We start from the raw sequence: 23,278 nt of genomic DNA on the forward strand, positions 1-23,278 counted from the left end.
TTTTTCACAACTGTTTCTACACTTTTGAAACAGGCATAGTAAGGTAGAAATATGTAACGCAAATTGTATGCTTCTAATATTATATAAGGAACCCATGATGAATTGTACTGGTATGTGAAGATTAAGTCATGATGTGTAGCAATTTCTTGTTGAATTTTTACACAATTATGACGATCTTATTGTGTGAACCGGAAAATTAACTTGTTAGCCTTCTCCGTCCATTACATGGTACTGAAACAATTTGTCTCCGAAATCTGGGGTTGCCAAAAAATTTGAACTGAGCGCCAGTTTACGGTCAGAAATAGGAGATGAGTGAAAGCTGGCCTCTGTCACTTGAATAAAAAACAGAATGTCTTAAATGTTTTGAAAAAAAAAAAAAAAAAACCTCGAAGATTCGAGCGCTTCGTATTGCTTTGTTATTTGATACTTTCAACAGAAAATCTTTCTTCTTCCATTGAGAAGAGACGAACGATATGTAGGCAAATTGGTCAGTATGTTTCTTTTTTAGTTTTAGTTTAACGTCCCTTTCACCAGCGAGACTGTGAGATAGTATGTTTCTTATTTCATCCTCTATATAAAGTTTCACCAAAGAAAGAACAAAGCCAAAAAGATATTTTCGCGCGGGCTTTTTTTTTTTAATTATAATCTGAAATGTATGATGATGAAATAATTATTTTTTTTTTAATTTATGACAGATAAGGCTGCAAGATGCCAAAAAAATCCAGAAAGACCAAAGAAATCCACGAATAACGTACTTTAATTGCATTATGTGTCACATACATATTATATTTTGTGAAATTCCCCTTAAAAGCGAAATTTTAGAAAATGCTGGAGAACGTGTGAACGTATCTCATTTTTAATAAGGAGTCTATATACTAAGTTCCATCTCTCTAACATAAGAGGGATATTAAATATCTATTTTTGACATGCATTTCAAACCCCTTAGCATACCATTTTGACGACATGATAAAAATCGTTTTGAGGACTGTACTAAATATGTTCAAAATTTTATTTCAAACGGTGATGCGACAGAAAACATTCATCTGGATATAGGCAAACAGAAAAAATATAGAAATTTCCCTCCTCCCTCTAAAGCAGAATTTTAGACATCAAAGACAAATTTCCGTTTATTTTAATCAGAAGGTTATATATGCTGACTTTAATCACACTAACTTGAGTCGCTTCTGAGACGCTCAACTATTGGCCATAAATTGTGATTCTTCTGTCCTCCCTTATGATATACATTTTAGTCAAAATGACATGGTAAAGACAGTTCACTGTAGGTCAATCTTTGTTTATTCTAATATAAGAAATAACGTCGATTTAATTTAATAATGTAAATAAGTTACACCACTTTACAATGGACTATTTCCAACAAAAGAGAGAAGAAAGTAGTTGTATTTAATCAATATTCTTACTTTTATAAATTATTGAAATAAAGTTGAAATAACCAAACTAAAAAAAAAAATAAAAAAGAAGAAGAAGAAGCAACATAATGATGATTAATACTTTCTTTTTAATAGTTTAAAGTGGTGTGTATTTTGTATTTAAATACCGTATATAAATATATTTAAGAGTATAGTAGGTTATAATTAATGCCATTTGGATGAGATCAAAGTGAATACTTGTATCACAGTAATTATTTACATAATTTCTAACTGTGGACAGAACAAAACTATAAAAATGTGCCACTACTGTAAGACACTAAAATATTGGTGCGATGGTGTACGTTAAAAATCTCTAATATCCATTTCTATTTACTTCCATTCAACGTAGGCAGAATTTGTCGTTCATTATCGAGAAAAGAAAAGAGGAAATAAGAAAGTAAGCTTACATATGTAAAACATCATCATAGTTTAAAAAAAAATGACAACGTCGCGAAACCACACACTTTGAAACACGATCACTATCCACAGAAGTGTGACTGAACAAGATGCAAGAAGGTAGTCATACTTCTGTAGCAGCACTATCCGCGACGATACATTTTAGAAATATACAAAACCATATAATGTTATTTTAATACTATCCTATTTTAGGATAGCACACTTACATTCATAAATTATTTAGAGGGTGGTCCAAAAGTGTGGAAACACCCAAATAAAATCCAAACCATTCAGAATTGGAAAAACAGAGAAAAAAGTGATGATAACAGACGAGGGGATATGGCACCATCGGCCACCATCTTGAAATGACGGGAACTTTTTTTGAAATGGGAACCTTATTGTGTAATACATTAAATAAGACTGAAATTTTTCCAGGAAACTAGTGGTGAAATGCTTTTGGCTCTACGACCAACCGCTACAAAGTGTTAACCGATTTTCTTTTATTTCAGATGGCGAAACACGGAACGGCACAAACAAGGGATGAGCGGATAGAGATTGTGTTGATCTCAGGAGAGCGCAGCAGCAGACAGATAGCAGACGATTTCAACGCTCGTCACCCACAACTGGAGCCCATTTTCTATAGTGCAGTGTGGAAACTTATAGCAAAATTTAAGGAAACCGGGTCGGTGGAAAACAAACCAAAAGCAGGCAGACCTCGCACAGCGACGGACGAAGCGACATCCACTGCCGTGTTAGCATCATTCGCAAAAAGCCCCACCCGCAGTACTTGTCGCGTAGCCCAAGAATGTGGTGTATCCCGTATTTGTGGATAAGTGGTACCCATAGAAGAAAGAGTATTCCAACACCTAAAATAGGCTGATCCACACCGCCGAGTCGAATTCTGTGAGTGGGCCGCGAAACAAATCAGACAGAATCCTCGATTCGCATATGACATGCTGTTCTCGGATGAGGCTTTTTTTTGGGGGGGGGGCGATGTAAACAAGTAAAATCACCGATATTAATGTGACAACAATCCACATTGGTGCGACGATTCACGGGTCGTTGGCTCTGACAAAGTAATGGGTGGTGTGGTGTGTGGGGTACCTATTCTCCATTGAGGGCAATTTAAATGGAATTACCTACCGTAACATGCTCGAGGAGGAGATCCTGCCATCCTTCGCATTAGAGGATGGCTCTTTTCCATTGTTCTATCAACGACAGGGCACCACCTCATTTCGGATTATGTGCTCGTGAGCACCTCGATGAGCAATTCCCACATAGGCCGGCGAGGAAATGTGGAATGGTCACCGCGTTCCCCAGACCTCACTCCGTGAAATCCGTTGTATATGCTATTAAGAAGAGGGACACTAACCACCTTCAATGCGGGATTATTGACGCGTGTGCCAGCCTTCCTGAGGACATGCTGAACAGGGATATGGATGACTGGCAGCAGCGGATACATTTAACGATTGCTCAGGAGGGACGGCACATTGAACAATTGCTGTAAAATTGGTCAGTGGGCCACATTGCCCGCAGTATTATCTCCACGTGAGTGCAGAAAATCGGTTAAAACTTTGCAATGGTTGGTCGTAGAGCCAAAAACATTTCACCACTGGATTTCTAGAAAAAATTCAGGGGTTAACTGCTGTATCGCCGGACCAATTTTAGAGAATTTCACCAGATGAATTGGAGGAATTATTTTGGTTTCTCAGGAAGAGTGAAAGTAAGATGAAGAGAATAGTTAAAGTTAAGAAAATACTTGTTGTTCTCAGTTGTTTTTGATGTTACAAGCGACATTATATATGGAGGCGGAAGGGATTATTTGACAAAGAAGTATACTTATTATGATTTATGTTGAAGGCAGTGTGGAAATGGGAAATAACAAGATTGTGTTATATCGTGTTTTGAGTTTTATCGAGTTATACAAAAATAAGGAGTATCAGTAGTTAAAATTTGTGAACTGCATGGTCTACTAAACAGGCAAAGTTTATCTTAAGTATGGAAACGAATTGAAACTACAGAATAGAAGAGGGACATCTAACCAAACCTGATTTAGTACAATTTGGTACTTCTTTGCATGGCATTTAGTATGTCCCCCAAAGCTGTGCAACACAACCCATGCACTTTATGATATATACGTGTTTTTCCCACTATCCTCCTTTATGCATATACCCACCGCCACTGATGCGCCTGCTCCCTACCTGCGCTCCTGCCCTGACTCGGTTAGATAGAATTTGTGCTTCCTAGTGGCCAACTAACACAAGTTTGCTCGTGTTTTATGTACTAGTTTTTATGCCATACGTCCACACTGTATTTCGAACAATATTCACTACCAAGTGAGCCAGGGTCACAACCTAGTATTTCGGAAGAGAAACTAAATAAACGGGGGCGCGGTGGCTCAATGGTAAAGCGTTCATCTCCGATGCTTGGAGTCCCTGGTTCGATCCCAGCTCGCGCCGTGTGGACTTTGTGGTGGACAACCACCGTGCTCGTGGGTTTTCCTGTTTCCTCCCACTTTCTTCATTCCACCATTTCATTCGTTTCTCATCATCACCGTCTCCTTTAGCCTAACCAGAAAAATCGTGGGACGAAAAATTTAAACTAAATAATACTCCTTTTTTTTTCCTCGATTTTTCGTGTGATCCGGCAATACAGCAGTAATGCCAATTTCAGTCCTATTTGATGTATCATATGATAGAGTTCCCATTTTTAAAAGAAGTTCCTGTCATTTCCAGATGGCGTCCGATGATACCATATGTCTCAAAAGACTCCCTCCCCCCCGTCTGTTATTACTTTCTTCCTTTTTTCTCCAATTCTGAAGGCTTGGATTTTATTTGGGTGTTCTCACACTTTTGGACCACCCTGTATCTCTCTTGGCACGAAATACGCTCTTACTTCTTGGGGAATGTTTCTTAAGGGAGGAATAGCACTACTGGGTGCAGACTGACTTTAGGAGGTATAAAACACGAAGAAACTTGTGCTAAGTAGCGAAGCTAAAAAGTACAAAAACTAACCAAATCAAGGCGAGCGCAGCAGGGAGGCCCTACGGGTGTGCGTCCATAGGGAGCAAACGTATCAGCGATGGCGGAAGAGACACACGAGAATAGTGGGGGATAACTTGGATACCTTATGTGTGGTCAGTTTCGTAATACTTGAAAAGGTTCAGGACACAAGTCTGTCCCCCCTCCCCCATAATAGGTTAATATAGTGTTGTAAATAGAAAAAAAACCGTTCGTATTTTTTCAGAAATGTACGTTTTTTTTAAAAAAAAAAAACATTGCCTCTCGTTTTTTTTTTCTAAATTTCGTTTTTTTTCAAATAGTCATTTGTAATGCATCTTACGTCTATTTCAGTACTAAATATTTTTATGTATTTATAATCACCATAAAATGCAACATAAATTAAACGCTAGATACTGATACGCTACAAATATTTTACAATTTACATGAATACCATACCTATTAACAATTCGGGTTTCAGCAGTTTTCATCAATATCAACTAAGAAATAAAAGTAGAAATGAAATTTTGTTTTTTCGTGAAAGCAGGCCTTTAATAACTACGAAAATAATGTCACGAACAGTATAAAATTCAAATAACTTGTCTAATGGTAAAAACTAATACTAATTTGCCTAATAGTATTTTTCTAAATGTCATATATAAATAATTTGTCGACTAGATATATATGATATGCAGAGCCGGCTCTACCATACTTGCAACACGTGCATTTGCGTGGAGCGGCAAGTTTGGATGGTCCGGCAAAAATGTCATAAATATATTATTTAAATTAAATATTTCTTGTTGGAAACAGACTTCATGACGATGGTAGTTACATTTACTAAGCTGACCTTCTATTTGAATACTACATTCATAAATTATGTTTAGGTTGCATTAGTTTAAGGCCACATGGACAATGCTAAAGCAAATGGTCGAATAAATCCGAGCACAAATTGCTTGATTGTTGCCAAATGCAAGAATTCAATTCTCGAACAGTAGTGAATATCTGTTCCATTTAGTAAGTTATCATAGTTTTGATATGACAACTAGTCTTGTTTTTGTCAGAAACAAGTTCCTTATCATTGAAGATAGAAACAACTTTTTTAAAAAAAAATGTTAACAAATATAGAAGAGAAATCAAGAAATAAAGATAAAAGAGCTAGTTGCACTGGAATTGCAAACTGATACATTGTGATTGAAGCTCGATAGTGAATTCTATAAAAAGGATTACCATCTTTGCTCTGCAGGCGTGTTTGCTTCATCTTTCACTAACATAATACTGGTAGATTAATATTTAAAAAAAACAGACACAACGGGATTGCATTTTTAGTAAGTATTTAAGCCTTTCTGAGTGCAACTTCACTTGCCCTCACCTTTGTTGTTCATGCTGGAGTAGCATAATTAAATTAATGACTTTTAAGATTTGTTCTTTCTGGAGAAAGAGGTAGGCGGCAAATTATGCTATTGCACGAGGCGACAAATTGACTAGGACCGGCCCTGATGATATGTATATAAAAGACATGAATATAGGATTACACAATTTGAAGTAATGCAGGGTGTTTCAAAATTAATATTAGGGTTTTGAAACTTTGTAGTATCTATTACAATTAACTTACAATTATAAATATTATATAAAATGAAAGAGCAACTCAAACAGTTTTGTACGCACGCATGTACATGCATTGTTTCTTCTGTCTGCCGTTAGAAAGAGCAAGCAGCAAAGATGTAGACTAGAGAGCAGAAAGTTTTTTGTATTTTAATAAAAACTGAATCTGTACAGTGCAACGGTCTGTGTGAAGAATGTTAAGGAGACGCTTGCAACTACGTCCTTATCGTTTGCAGTTGCTACAGGTCTAAAGCCTACAGACTACGGTTTACGTGCCAATTTTGCAAGTGAAATATTGCTGCATAACAATGAAGATTTTCTGGATCGTGTCGTCTTCAGTGATAAATCGACATTTCACCTAAGAGCTAATGTGAACACTCATAATGTTTGTATCTGGCCGTCAGCAAATCCTCAGGAGATGGTACACTTGAAACGAGACTCCCCTAAATTGAATGTGTTTTGTACCATATGGCGGAAAGTTTATGGGCCTTTCTCGCCTATCGACTAGATGTGTGCCGTGAGACGAATGAATATCACATTGAACACTTGTAGCAAAGAGGTGCTCTTTTACTTGATGCATTGCTTTGAGGTGCTCTTTTACTTGATGCATTGCTTATAAATGTACGTAAAATGTAATAAGTACTACGAAGACTTAAAACCTCAAAATTCATTTTGAAACACCCTGCATTTCTCACCAACAGTGTTGGAACTCAGATATAAAAAGGAGAGAAAATTTTCCTTATCAAGTTATTGTTTACAACAACGATATTATTATTAGTAGAGACTAACAACGATATTATTATTAGTCGAGACTATAACTACAACAACAACACGAGTTAGTAGTAAAAAAATGTAATCTAATGTATACTCGGTGGCCCAGGTGGCCAAAGTGGCACACACGGGTGCGTCATTTGTTTAATCCGCTCCTGTGTGGACATTAATTAAGATATCGGGATATTATTCTTGCAAAATATGGTTGGACTATAGTTTATCATATTAATTTTTTTCTTCTGGTGTCGAATTTCCTTCTCAAATTTCACCCGAGTCAAAAATTCGAGAATTTTCTAATTTCGAATTTCCTTTACTTTTTTTCCCTTGTAGCTTCCTTCCTTGTAGAAAGACCTTAAGACTTGCCAGGTAGATACCTCGGATGGATACCTAACTGTTGACATTAATTGCACGGGCCTGCGCGCAGTGTTGCCAATTAAGGAAATTAAAATTTTCCTAAGTTTGGGCAAAAAATTAGAAATTTTTGTTTATAAATTCGTACCTATATGTCCGAGTGCAAGTCAACTTACGCCAATCGAAATTTGTTCTTACTTAACAAATGCAAGTACAGATCGTTACCATGGGTTAATTAGGGAACGCACGAAAATTCGTATTTAGGTTTTAACACTTAATTTTTCTAGTTTTTCCTTACTTTTCTGTTTACCGTAATATATTTTTGGTAATTAGAAGTTTTGTTCCTTAAATATCGTCATAATACTTGTAGGATATATTAGTGGTGTACCAATGTTTAATTTAAGGTAGTTTGCATCTGTCTGGTAGCAGTGTTACCAGCTACAGAAAATTTTAATTCCATATTTTAGGGGGAAATTTTTGAAAAATTATCTCTTTTGTCTCTATTATTTCCCTCTTGTTGGCTATATCGGACCAAACGTACCAGTATCTGGAAGTATCGTCTTTGCTCTACACAACGCACTATAAAAAGTTTCAATAGGATGATTAGGGGAAGTACAGTTCAGGTTTACAGTACACCTTGTTCTCTAATTGGGAAGATGACTGTGATTTTTTAAAGGTAGAATGAGATATATTTATTGAAATGCTTACTTTATTAGATATCGTCACAATACTTGTAGGATATATTAGAGGGATACCAAAGCTTATTTTAAGATAGTTTGTGTATGTCTGATAGCAGTGTTGCGAGCTACAGAAAATTTTAATTCCAGATTTTAGGGGCAAATTTTGGAAAAAATTCCCTTTTTTATTTCTATTATTTCCTTCTTGTTGGCTACATTCAAACAAACGTACCAGTATCTAACAGCCTCATCCTTAGCCTACACAGCGCACCATAAAAAGTTTCACTAGAATAATTAGGGAAAGTACAGTTGAGGTTTATAATAAACCATGTTCTGTAAATGGTAAGAAGCTGGTGAATTTCTGAGGTAGAATGAGATTTTTTTTAATTTTCTTGCTTACTTTTTTAGATATCGCCATGATACTTGTAGGATATATTCTTGGAGTACTGAGGTTTAGTTTGAGATAGTTTTCGTCTGTCTGATGGCAGTGTTTCCAGGCAAAACAATTAATTCCCGCTTTTAGGTGAAAAATTTGGAAAATTTCCCTTTTTTCCTCTATTATTACCTTCTTACTGGCTACATTGAAACAAACGTACCACTACCTGAAAGCTTCCTCTTTGCCCTACAGAACGCACCATAAAAAGTTTCAATAGGTTAATTAGAGAAGCTGTAACCCCGGCATATTTGATTTTTGCTTGTGAGGCGTAAAAAGTGTCAAAATTTCATGTGATGACAGAATTTTTTCTTTCTCTCTTTGGATGGAAGCAAGCGACTTCAGGATTTCACTGTACTTGTCAACACACCAAAGATTTTTTTTAGGTGACTTGAACCCATATAGCAGCAGTGGTACTACATACAAAAAATTTTGAAATTCGGTTAGGGAATTTTTTGTAAATTTTCACCCCTACATTTCCCTCAATAATTTCCCACCCATTGGCAACACTGCAATGCAACTTACACCAAAAAATAGCCACATCCATTTTCTAAAAACAAGGACTTAACCATATCAATCGAATGAATGGTTTTTGAGCAATAAGTCACTAACTGGAAATGTAGGAAAACGCCAAAAATGACCTGGGGCCGAAAGGAATAATCACACAATTTTGCTAGTATGTATGTACAAAGAAACAAAAAAATTGTAAGTTACGAGGGCTTCGACTCAAGTTCTGTTGATTATTTCAATAATCTGCAACGTAAATCAATAAATAATAGTTGCCAGAAAAAAAACAGAGATTTGAAAAGAAACATGAAAAAGAACGATGTTTTTTATTGAAAAAAAACTTCACAGAAAAAAAACCGTTTTTTTACAACACTAGGTTAATAGCTAGATTTGTTCCTTTCTGTACCGAAGTTTAATATTTAATTCACATAGTATTGCCAAGTGAACGTTAGTGAGTAAAGGCGGATTAGAACCCCGCAGGGCACGTTATTTTCCGTCTTTATTACAGCTCAATGGGACCTGTGTTCTAGAACCTTGGCGTGACACTTCTATGAACACTTTGTACACTTCTTTCAAATTGTATTTTACTTCATTATGTCTTCCTTATGGATCTACCTTACCTTATGGATCTTATGGAGGTAAGATCTCGATTGTTCTGATTACTTACTCAATCTTATTATGTAATCAAGTACACATTTCTCCCGTAGGTTTTTACAAATCGGTGCATTCCTAAAAGAAAATAGCAGTTACGTCTTTCCCTATCTTTATGCGGATACTCCTCATCGGAAAGGTTCTAGAACACAGGTTCCCCCATGTAGGTTAGTAGCTAGGTTTCGTAATACTTGAAAAGGTTCAGAACACAAGTCTGTCTCCCCTCCCCCATAATAGGTTAATAGCTAGATTTGTTCCTTTTTGTACCAAAGTTTAATTTTTAAATCACATAGTATTGTCGAACGAGCGTGAGCGAGTAAAGGCAGGTTAGAGCCCTGTAGGGCACGTTGTTTTCTGTCTTTATTACAACTAGACGGGAAGGGGGACCTGTTTTCTAGAACCTTGCCCTCATCATCGCTAACGAGCCTGTTCCATATCGATGTACTTCTGCGTTGGTCCACCAGTCACGCCATGCCTTTATTTGTTAGATATAATTCTTGCTTTCAGCAGCCACTTGGCATAGATTGGTTATTCTTTTCTGTATTGTCATTTTTATGGCATATATCTCCACGCTGTATTTGTACCCATAATGCTTTAACCCTTAGAATCAAAGTGGAGGAATGTTCGTTACTCAAGACAAGATTCTATATTACTGGTCCCCCTTCCCATTGAGCAGTAATAAAGACAGAAACAACGTGCCCGGCGGGGATCTACCCCGCCTTCACTCGCTAACGCTCGCTCGGCAATACTGTGAAAATTAAATGTATAAACTTTAGTACAGAAAGAAATTAACTCAGCTACTAACATAGACGGGGGACCAGTAATCTAGAACTTTCCCGTTACTCAATCCCACCGTTAAGGAAAAAAGAAAGATCATTTCGAAGGTTGCTTATCCGAATGTGTGTTAAAGCCAGGGTTTGCTGGTTTAAACCAGCTGCTTTTTCTCTTCAAACAACTGTTTTAAACCAAAAAGAAAAAAGGGGCTTTTGGTTTTTTCAATAAAACCCATGGTTTTTGCCAACTCTGGTTCAAGCAATCTACAGCGAAGTCGACAGTTGTCCACGAATTTCTCCTCGCAGCGGAAAATTTGTACCCAGGAAAACAGTGAAGTCATTTTGAATATAAGAATTTTATGTATTTTTCCACTATCCTGGTTTATGCGTATGCCCCCGTCGCTGACGCGCCTGCCCTGACTTGGTTAGATAGCATTCGTGCTTTTTGGTGGCCACCTAGCATAAGTTGGTTCGTGGTTTATGCATTAGCTCCTCATGCAGTGCATGCTCTGCAAGAAGTAACTGGAAAATGCAATAAATGTGTAGAAATTTGGTAGAGCCATCTGCTCGAGTAATGCCCCATTTTGGGAAGGTTCTAGAACACAAGTCCCCGTATATAGATTAGTTCCTTTCTGTACCAAACTTTAATACTTAATTAATACAGTATTGCCGAGCGAGCGTTAGCGAGTGAAGGCTGGTTAGAGCCCCGCAGGGCATGTTATTTTTCGTCTCTATCACAGCTGAATAGGAAGGGGGGACCTGTGTTCTAGAACCTTGCCCCCAATTATTCTAAATATATTACGCTTATGGTCTCAGATTCGGTGCCCGCATTTGACCAAGGGTCGATTATCGTCTTCTGAACTAGTCATTCTCAAACGCCAGCTAACAATTTTTAGTACTCGGTCTTGTTCTTGAAGCCAATCCTTAAGAAACTCCTTAATATATACGAAGCATAAATAGGGCCTATAAATAGGTATATACCATATTCAACATTTTCCATCCGATTTCGTAGAATGAAGTACGCAAAAATGATCGAATATCCTTGTTTGTGACGTCTGGGGATTCAACTTTTGGGCTATCCGTCAACCAAACCTTTCTGCACAGCAGTATATAAGGATTTGCGGGATAGAATCACGGAGCCGGTCATTTTAACTTGTTCCTAGCTAATTCATTCCCTAAATTTTCTCATAACAATACTCTACTCTTCGACATGTCATACCAAGAATATCACCATGTTGCATAATTATCAAAAATCTACATACTTCAAAGTTTTCAACACTTCTTCTGAAACCTCAGTTCCTTCATCCAATTGTCAGTACCGCTCCGATATCACCTGTACAGCACAATCAGCTATTATCACAGATAGTATCTCCCGAATCACCTGCTCAACAGTATTGCCAATCGAATCACATTAAATTCCACCAAACGCATAAGTGCCAAATTTTCAGGAACCTCTAATCAACAGTAGCGTAGCGCGATATTCCGAAATGGGGATGCCAAAGTTAGTAGTTTGTGCGATATAGTACAACTGCAATAGGGATGCATTCGAGACGAGTCGGGACAGGATTTTTCTGACAAAATTCGAGTCGAGACACAGCTCTTCCAATAGAGAAATATACATTTTTCGAGTCGAGACATAGCTTCTACAGCACATTTTCGAGACGAGACAGCCTCAAAACTTGTCTCGTGCTCATCCCTAAACTGCAAGCAGCAATACATAGCTATTCCGAATGGAAATATAGGGTTATACAAAATTTAGAAGGAAGCCCCCCTAATTGGAGGTCTAGTGGGGCATAGGGAAGCGAATGCGTAGATTATGTTAGAATTTAATAACCAATTGTCTCAGCTCCTTCTTGCCACTACCGTTGTGACTTGAAAACTAGGCCGCACTTTTGTATGAACATTGTTTCCAGTATCGTTCCCTTCATTTCTTTCTCGTGGGCGGCTCTTTTCTCCACATACCACACGTCAATCTCGTTCTTTAAAAAAAAAAATATATATATATATATATATATATATATATATATATATATATATATATATATATATATATATATATATATATATATATATCGCCCCTAGAAATTTGTCATCTTGGGTCCGGAACTCAGACGCCCGTTCGTGAATATGGGCCTGAGTGTATATATCATTTGAAGATGTAAATACAAAGCACTTAAACCAACTCTGGGGGCCTGTTTCTGTATCCAGATACTGAAGTCAAGGGCGCAAATCTGTCTTCAACGTTCGTGGGATGGGTAAGACTGTTCCCATAATCCTTTCCTTTTTTAACGATGTTCAAAATATTTATGAAGTTGAAAAAATGCTGTGGAGGATTAGGGGAGCACAGTTGTCTATAATATCGGCAGAAGGTCACATTTTAAGGCTTATTGTGGGGGGAGGGGAGAAGAGACTTATATTACAGTAGATGAATCAGATTTCTGAGGTAAACCTGTTGTACTCGTATATAGTGGTACATATCATTATTACAACTCAGTGCCGTGAGCACATTCTGAAATTTGAATATATGCATAATAATAATTGACATGTTTCTACTTACGCATCCACAATGATCCACATTAAAATTTTAGGACATTTGTTTTATAACAATACAAATAATGACTTCCCCAAAACTATGAAAGAAAATCAATCAGGCCTATATTTGGCGCACCAATACTCTTATCTGAGCAAAATTATGATTACCACAATAGCATTATAGGAGTTGTTACAGGAATTAAACAAATAGTTGAAAATTTAATGACAATGAAATATTAAAGAATACGATTCTTTTTCAAAATGAAACAAGTCAAAGGACATCAGTTTCCTTTGTGGTAGTCGGATAGAAATTATCATCATCACAATCTCAAATCGGATTATTGGGGGGGGGTGGACAAGATTGTAGGGAACATGTTCCCCTTATGTTCCCGAGATTTGTGTCAGTGGCTGAAGGGCTCTGGCACAATCTTTGCGAGTGACGGGGAGTGGTGGCTCTCTTGTCCTACCAGATCGGTGACCGTAATTCTACAGAATGCTTTAAATTTATGCCTGTGTCTGTGAGCTCCTTTACGATGAAGATTACAATTACGATGCATTTAGTTACGAGTAAGGCATAACTATTTTAATACTATTATTTACATAACCGGCATGCTTCAAAAATGCGTTGAACTAACCATTTCCGTTTTGTTCTATTTCCTTTATATTAGGGCTCGTACGTTCTGTGCAGAAATTATAGCTTAGTTCAAAATATATACAGTTGGAAATACTTGAATATGCCAGCGTATATCTAAAGCAAATGTAGGGTTGCAAGGGATGAGGAGGAGTGAGAAGGGAAGTATTGCGCATGCGCATTCAACAAAAAGCAGACGAAAACCCCGATGCTTTCAGTAGGCCTGGAAGCCCGAGGAAAATAGCATACGACAGGAGGAAAGACAGAAAATGTGCATCTGAGCGACGCGCATGCGTAGGTTCCTCTTGTCAAAGTAAGTCGAGAGAGCGCGCCAGAAGATTGCAGTGGAAATAATTGTGATAATTACAAGCAAACAATTTATATATAATGAAATACGTACTTTTTCTAATTAACAGGGGATGCCGGGCATACCGGCATTCCCTTACGCTACGCCGCTGCTAATCAAACTATAAAACTCTTGTTAATACGAAAGATTTTGTTTTATATCTAACCAATGATGTTGTGCATAATACAAGTGAGCAAAAGTTTATTAATATTAATAATATATCACTGTTGTATCTTGGTTTAAACCGGTTTCAACTTAATAATCTGACTATCGTCTCTGGCAAATGCATATTATGAAAACTTCTTCTTCTAAAAAAAAAAAAAAAAAGCACTGCTGTTTTTGTGTTTTTTATTGCAAAGTGTCTTGTGTTTATCTGTGCCAGTTGTGCCACAGTGTTTTAGGGATAATAGCTGTAACTGAGATAATGACTGTAACTTCATCACATTTCCATACCTGCTCGTCTCTATATCGTCTGTGATATCGTCTGCTAGTAGGTCTTTATATTGGGTGTTAGAATTTAGATTTCTAGGCTTTCAGCATCTATGGCCATTCAGTCCGTCACGTATGAAGGATGGCATCCCTCGACGAGCACACTATTCGGGGAAAGGGAAGGAAGGAAATGGCCTGGGACTCTTAAGTTAGGTCTCACCCCGGCATTTGCCTGGTGTAAATGAGGAAAACCCATTAAAATCTCATTCAGGATGACTGGCCTGAAAAAAAAGCTTTTTACACTTTTTTCGACCAAGTGCCGCCACTGGGAATCGAACTCGGAACTGAAGCTGAGAGCTTTGGGTGTTTCTGAATTGTCATTAGAGACCGAATCATTCGTGTTAAGTTAATTAAATCAGTTTCTGTTCATTTGATTATGCTAAATGAATATGTAATGAGGAGTACTGCACTCGTAGCGATTTTGTTTCTGAAATCTCCAGATTTCCAACGAATCGGAGCTGGCGAGGAATTTTAACAGCTATTATTTTAAAACCGCCAAATTTAGCGGAAAACTGAATACATTGGTATCACTTGTCCACCTGCAAATGACGAAAGAAATGAAGAACATATTGCGATTGCATCATTGTGTGAACTATCCATCTGGTGTTTATATTTCGCAATCTCCAAATTGAACCTTGAATTCATTGATTGTGTACTTCAAATGCTACTTAATTTTACCAACAGATGGCAATTGTTATCACATATGACAGTGAGAGACGTTCATTTTGCATCGGGTCGCTAATCTCTAGAGCAGTGGTTCCCAAACTAGAGAACGTGAAGAGCGAGGGGGGGCACAAGCTACTGACATAAATTAGGCGTGAAATTATGAATTGTAATAACCATTTACAATGTAGCAAACGTTACAGAGACTACGAGTTTGACTAGTAAATACTGATCTCTTTCTACGTTACTCGTAAATCTTCGTTTAAATGTTTTTTTTTTTTTTAACACTAGCATTGACTTTTTTTCTATTTGTTGGAAGAATTGTCGGAATTCCTAGAAGTACTGAAGAACATAAAAGCAACATTTAAATAATTTATATCTAATTTACAAGGAACCAAATATTATATGTACCGGTATACTTAAATACGTTAGTTTTTATAGTTATTTAACTTACAAGTACTGTATTATGAATGTTGTAACCATGGCCGTCTCTGGCATATAAAATTGAGGGAGAAGACTAGAACAAAGAATGCTTAACATTTATGTCCAAGTCATATGCTAAACGAGAAGCTACTCAGTGTTGCCAATTTGGGAGAAAGTCGCTAAATCTAGGGAATTCGACTTCCAGAATAGCGACAAAACATAACATTCCTGATTAGCGACTTTTTTGGTGATTTTTAAATAATGCTTTGGCGACTTATTTACAAATCTAGCGATTTTTGTGATGTGAACAAATCAAGCACTATTAATTGAAAAGTTTTTATATGTTTGCATTTCTTTTACTTAATTGAATTAGTCCAAGCGTCAATGAGTTTGACTAATATACAGCCCATATAGCGTGTGATATCTCCAGAATCCCGCTTTGTTTTCCTATGGGGCCACGTCTTATCATCTAAGGAAAACAAATTTAAATTTCCATGTAATTTAGTTAGCGGAGCTTCCATTGAACGGCAGAAATAATGCAATATTATTTCTAAAAGCCCGAGTAAACGGTGAAGAGGGTGTAAGTTTTTTTCTCTGTAAAGGTTTAAATTTCATGTGCTTTTTCCTAGCGAGCTTTTGTGAACACGGAATTGAACCTTCGGGTTCTATATGGCATGGAGATGATTTCAACATCCCGTTCAGCAGCGAGGCTATATGATACGTGGACCTACTAAGATGGAATCCGAACCACGTAAGCTCCCGCCGGGAATCGAAGCCGGGTCTCCCGCGCCAAAGGCGAGTATGCTAACCGCTTTGCATGGAGTTTATGTATATAGGGTTGCCAGATTTTGTAAACGAAAAACCAGGACACTGGCCTCAGGCTATAAGGTCAGGGTTCCTACTCATGTGGTTAGAATCAATAACCTGTCTTTTCCAGATTACTGCCCACAATTTTCCAGTTCATTCTATACACCAGCGTTTCCCAACCTTTTTCAACTTGCGGCACACTACGGGTGTAACTTGAATTCTCGCGGTACACTCATATATATTATTATTATTATTTGCAAATATAAAATACCATGGTAAAATTTTTTCTGTGATTACTGATCTCCTTCTCACAGAGATGAAAGCTCGATCACTGGTTTTCCCTATGCTAATTCATTATGCTTATTTTTTATTCTAATTTTAAAATAAGAAACAATTGCAATGAAATATAGGACTCAGATTTTTAAAAATACGCTTTCTTTTTCGAAAACTGTATCCAACCTTTCACTAAGAACGAAGATCACTAAATAACGAACGAACAAACAATTGTCTTGTACTTTTAACTTTGCTGTTTTAACCAAAACCGGTGCATATTATTGCAATCACACAGCTTGCGATGCGTCGAAGTCAAGACACGCATGTTGAACAAAGTGTTGTTCTGTAATTCACGTGCGAATGAGTGTTCTACGAACATTCACTTGATGCGTACCGTACAAGTGCTTCCATTTCTCGGTATTAGTATGACTCTCAATTGAAGCGTAACATAGCAGCTAACCGTGGAAATGTGTACGAGCCGAAATACTGTCTGCTACACAGGTGTAGAATAATATATTACAATTACAGTAATTTTTTTCCATGGTAGAAATACAAAAATATACATTTTTTCCTATGTCTTGCAATTTGGTTGCTATAGAATTAATAATTTTGTTTCGATTTCCTCGCGGCACACCAGCGGTCCATTCGCGGCACACCAGTTGGGAAACGCTGCTATACACAGTTATCACAAGCGCCACAACGGATGTATAAAGAACGTGAAAAGGTAACATAAGAAGAGCTACCTGGCCTAACTTGTTCTGAATTCGGATTTGTTGTGTTTAACAGGTCCTAAATATTGCCCCAATTATGACACACCCTACCACTTACAATTGAAGAGATATTTATTTCTTTGTTGCTTCATCATCTGAGTTAAAAACACTACCTTACCTTAAAAGAAATACAAATTTAGCATTTAGCAAGAAAAAATACATTTACACTAAATTCAAAAATCTTTGCGTTTTACGTCCCACGGTTATGCCGGTTAGGCTAAAGGAGACGGCGATTATGAGAAATGAATGAAATGGTGGAATGAAGAAAGTGGGGGAAACGGAAGAACCCCGAGAAAACCCACGCACACGGTGTTTGTCCGCCACAAAGTTCACTTGGCGGAACACTAAATTCAGAACGACATACAAAAAGTATAAGATTTACACTTAAGCTCTCCAAAAGCTTGGTAATAAATAAATAAACAGTATCAAAATTAAACAAAACACATCCTTTATGTGTTTAATTGCCACTTCTTGTGCTAGAGTAATTGTTACGGAATTTAATCTCAAAATTACTGAAAAGTTTATCAGATAAAGGAAAAAATGTAAATCCAAAATTATTGAATGAGTGCACAGTATCTTGAGAAATATTTATTCAAACATGGAAAAGTAGCTATATCAAAGCAATTCTATAATCGTTGAAGTTCAATTTCAAACGAAATTTAGATCTAAGACAATGAATCTAAACGCGACAGACACTCAGGTAAGCTTCCATATTATTCTTACGAGTACTAACAGTGAATTGTTCGAAAAAGAAAATTCTCTACATCAAATGTATAAAAGACGTAGGAGATATTTCAGACTCTTAGATTAATTTGCGAAATTAATATAGCGAGCAGAAGCTTTAACCCTTTTAAATTATGATGGCACAACACCTGTGCCATGGCGTCGACCTTCGGAATTTGCTTTGTAAGTCTCTAGTAAAGCTTTTTAGACCGGGGTTTTTGCATTCATTCAAATATGGAAGCATCATAAAACATATTTTATGGGCATTTTGCAGCCTCGCGTGCTCTGTCTGGGGGCTGTGACGTCACAAACATGAATGATGGGTTTAAAAAAAGGGTATATTTGAGAAGTTTTTTTTAAAAAATCCCTGACACATTACTATTTACCCTAGAATCATGGTTTGTACCTCGTTGGTTTTGTTCTTAGGCAGGCTTTCGAAATGTACCACTCAAACTTCCCTATCGTGTACCAGAAGCGAGAAAATCTCGTCCAAAATGGAAAAGGGATTTTTAAAAAAAAAAATCCCTTTCCCCCATTTTTCTCTTCACAGGTACACGATAGCGAAATTTGAGTGATACCATTTGAAAGACTTACTCACGCTGAAGAAAATGAGGTATGACTCATGTTGCTAGAGTCAACAGTCGTATGTAAAAAAAAATCTCGATTTCTTTATTTTTTTCATTTCTTACACATTTTTAGTCAATTACTTTAGTAAAGTATTTACAGTATTATCATTATTTATTCTAAAGTCATGATACGTATCTCGTTTTCTTTGGCATGAACCAGTCTTTCAAACGGACCACTCGCATGTCTCTAGCATGTACCATAGTGGAGAAAATTCGCAAAAAAGGGAAATTTTTCTCAAAAAATCTTTTTCCCCGATTTTGGGACCCTCTGGGCGATCCCTGTGTCAACCCACAGAGCCCAAAAAAAATTCTCAAAGATACTAAATACTATGTTAAATAACTGTACGAAGTTTCAATGTTATATCTTGAAAAATGAGGGAGGAAAAAAATATTGCCCCATGTGCAAACAGTTCCAGCTTTCCCCTATGGTACATACAAAGAAAGGACGGGAGCATATCCCTCAATAACTGTCCAAATGGGACAAAAGTCAGAATTTTATTTCAAATAACGTCCTGAGATGAAAAATAATTTTTGAAACTTTTCTATTCCTATTTGGAGGGAGCAGAGGTGCCATATTACTCCATAAGATCCTATGGTTCGGCTCTTGGGTCTATCCGAGAAGGAGATCAGTAGTGATGAGCGCAAGAGTCTTGGTCTTGCAGTTTTTGCAAGAGTCTTGCATGCAAGACCAAGACCAAGACCAAGACCAGGAATCCCGATGCAAGACCAAGACCAAGACCAAGGGGTGCAAGACCAAGACCAAGACCAAGACCATACCTGCAAGACCAAGACCAAGACCAAGACTCTTGCGCAAGAGTCTTGCACAAGTACCGACACTACTTGAATTTTTTTTATATATAGAATGTAAAAAGGAAGGAGATGGATTTCTTGGCTTTAGTAAAAATGCTGCTGGAGTGAATGTGTTTCAAGTAGTTTATGCAATCCGTGTGAGTCGATCTGCCCCTGTAACATAAAGCTACAGTATGTCGTTTTCTGAATTAGTTGTTCGCGTTTTCTGTAGATATTGCTCGTTTTCAAACCACACACCTTGCACCATGTGAGTTTTTTTGGTGGACAAACACTGTGTGCGTGAATTTTCTCAGTGTTTTTCTCTTTCCTCCTACTTTCTTCATTCCACCATTTTAGTCATTTCTCATATTACCGTCTCCCTTACCCTTGATGCATAATTGTGGGTGGGACGTTAAACTATATACTTCATTTCATTTCAAAGCATATTAGTGGTGTTCTTCTTCCAAAACTAAAGAGAAATGTAGTATTGAACATCGGTAATACCGTACACCATTGGTGTCGACGGGTGTGGCCTTGCTCCGAGACTCAAGCATCAGGTGGAAATTTTTAAATTAATATCGAAATAACATTTTCATAACATTGACAAAAACTTAGAGCATGTGATCGCAAGTTTGATTTCATAGACGGATGTTTGTACGTTGAATAATTGTTTATTAATATAACTTTTAGCCTCCTCAGGTATACGGCACATCGAGGATTGAGTGATATAATATTATACTACAATAAATCTATATTATAAAATTGAAAGTGACTATTTTTGTAACTACTAATCTCTTGAACCACCCGACCGATCTCGATCAAATTTTCAACATAGATAAGATTTGGACCTGGAAGTGTTTTCATCATTTCACTTTCACGGTAAAACTTAGGAGAGGGGAGAAGGGGGAGTTATAAAATAATAAATAAAACTTAATAACTCTTGAACCAAACGACCAATCTCGATCAATTTTTTAACATAGGTGATGTTCAATCCTGGAATGTTATCTGTCAGTTCACTTTGACGGAGCAACGTAGGGAAGGAGAAGGAGGGAGAGATGTATATAAATCAATATGAACAAAAATAAAAGTGACTAAGATTGTGACTTAATAACTCTTGAACCGATCTCTATGAAATTTTTAACATGTATGAGGTTCGGTCCTGGAAAGTTTTTTACAGTTCGTTTTTCCTTTCATTTCGATGGTGGAACGTAGTGGAAGAGGATGTGAGGGAAATATATATATATATATATATATATATATATATATATATATATATATATATATATATATATATATATATATATATATAAAACTTAATAACTATTGAAACAGTCGACCAATCTTGATCAAATGTTCAACATAGATGAAGTTCAGGCCTGGAGAGACTTTTATAATTTTACTTTGATGGTGCAACGTAGGGGAGGGGAAGGAGGGAAATATATATGTAAAAAACTAAAACTATAAGTGACTGTCATTGTGACTTCATCACTCTTGATCCAATCGATCGATCTCAATCAAATTTTCAACATAGATGAGGTTAGGACTTGTGGTGATTTTTGTCAAATCACTTTGACGGTAGTTCTTAGTGGAGGGGAAGGGGATGGAAAATGTACAAAAATAAATAAAATTTTGTAACTCTTGAAGCACCCGACCGAACTCGATCTCATTTTTAACATAGATGAGGATCGGACCTGAGATGGTTTCTGTCATATCACTTTGACGGTGCTGTATAGGGAAGGGGGAGGTGAAAGATATTTTAAAATGATCGAAAATGACCTATATTAAAATGGAATCTATAGTTTTGGGGGTCGGTGAGCTAAACAGTGACACTTCCGATGCTGTTTAAATTCAAATTGAGCCCCTTAGCTTAGCGGAGGGAAGGGAAAAGATATAAAAATGACCGAAAATAACGAATATTAGTGTCGAATCCATAGTTTTCAGGGTCGCTGAGTTGAATACTGACCTTCCGATACCGTTTACGATCAAATTCAGCCTCGTAACTTGGGGGAGAGGGAAATACATAATAATGATAAAAAATGATCAAATATTAGTGTAGAATCCATAGTTTTTGGCGTCGCTAAGGTGAACAGTGATACTTCTGATCCCGTTTAAATGCAAATTTAGCACTGCAACTTGGGGGAGGAAGGAGATATTAAAAAAAATCGAAAATGACAATTATTAATGTCGAACTCATAGTTTTCGAGGTCATTGAGGTGAACAATGACACTTCCGATCCCGTGCCTTGCAACATAGGGGAGGAGGAGATATATATATGTTTATTGAAAATGACCGATATTAGTGCCGAATCCATAGTTTTCGGTGTCTTTGAGACGAACAGTGACACTTCTGAAGCCGTTTAAATCCAATTCAGCCAACCAACTTGGGGAGGAGGATGGGAGAGAAATATAAAAATACCATAATCGAAAACGTTCGATATCAGAGAGCGCTTTACTAATAGTAAAAAGTGACTGACTGACGAAATATATTACTATTCTTTTCGGTCTAACCCAACGAAGTGGATAATTGATGCTAGTAATCCATATTCACAAGTGAGACTTCAAATAACTTGTAGTTTGATGCCGTTATTTTGTATTTCTAACACAGGTCGAAAGTATTCAAATAAATTGAGTTTATACAAGACATAGGGAGTTGAGTCATTTTCAGTTTCCACTCAAATTATTCTAAAATATTAAGAGGTTTGATTATAATAATTATTATTTTAATTTTCTCTCTCTTTTTTTGGTCAATGTTGCTAAACATGTCATCATCATCATCATAGCTATTCTGCCATTATTGGCAGATTGCTTGCTGCAACTGAGAAGGTTTGATGTTCTGTGCTCCTCAGCTAGTCACTTCGCCTTGACGTAGCAATTTTCTGTTTTAATACCTTCCTTCAACTACAGTCTCCTTCGCTCCCTCCCTCTTTTTCCTTCCACAATACCTTCTAGCACGTCCCTCACAATACAGTTCCTCCTCAGCCAATATCCTAACCAGTTCCTCTTCCTCCTCTTTAACAATATCTAAAATTCTTCTTTTTCTCCTACTGCTAATATTTCTAACACCTTCTCTTTCGTTTTACGTTCAACACAGCTAATTCTCTCTTTGTTTTTTCCATGCCCACATTTCGAAAGCCTGCAATTTTTTAAAATCGCTTTTGCGTAATGTCCATGAAAAGAAAAATCTGGCGCCTTTAGAGTGTAAAAATAATTTTGTAATTCATGGTATTTCAATAATAATCTGTGTCGTCTTGATTTTCTTTCATGCGTTGCAAGGGTAGCCTCCCCAGTTTGGGAACCAATGGAGTGTTGTATATGTTAAAAAAAATATAAACAGATTACGAAACGTTGTGATTTAGCATATCTTATAAGTAGTGAAGCGTGGGCACCCATTAAAAAACTAAAGGTCATCACCTATGTTGTACACTATCATCATACTTACACCAAGTTAACCTATATTACATTTAGAAACATACATTGTATTTCCGTTGCTATTGGCGCATTGTAGAGTTTATTATCCCTTATATCCATAGTAAAATTTACCTATGAAAAGCATAAGATTTCTTAAATGCAAGACTTGCAAGACTCTTGCATGCAAGACCAACACCAAGACCAAGACTGGG

General features: G+C 36.9%; 1 protein-coding gene across 1 annotated transcript in view; it reads right to left on the bottom strand.

Annotated features, from left to right (window-relative positions):
• LOC145680649 (glycerol-3-phosphate phosphatase) overlaps window positions 1-11,709 on the bottom strand; it is a 37,633-nt gene extending 25,924 nt beyond the window's left edge. Inside the window, exon 1 of the mRNA XM_081751359.1 lies at window positions 11,569-11,709. Within this exon, the coding sequence (XP_081607485.1) occupies window positions 11,569-11,580 (12 nt within the window). The 5' untranslated portion in view covers window positions 11,581-11,709. The remainder of the gene's footprint in view (window positions 1-11,568) is intronic.
• Window positions 11,710-23,278: the final 11,569 nt, after the last annotated feature.

This window comes from Thermobia domestica, chromosome 3 (genome assembly GCF_964235325.1).
Source record: "Thermobia domestica chromosome 3, izTheDome1.hap1.1, whole genome shotgun sequence".
Classification (NCBI taxonomy): domain Eukaryota; kingdom Metazoa; phylum Arthropoda; class Insecta; order Zygentoma; family Lepismatidae; genus Thermobia; species Thermobia domestica.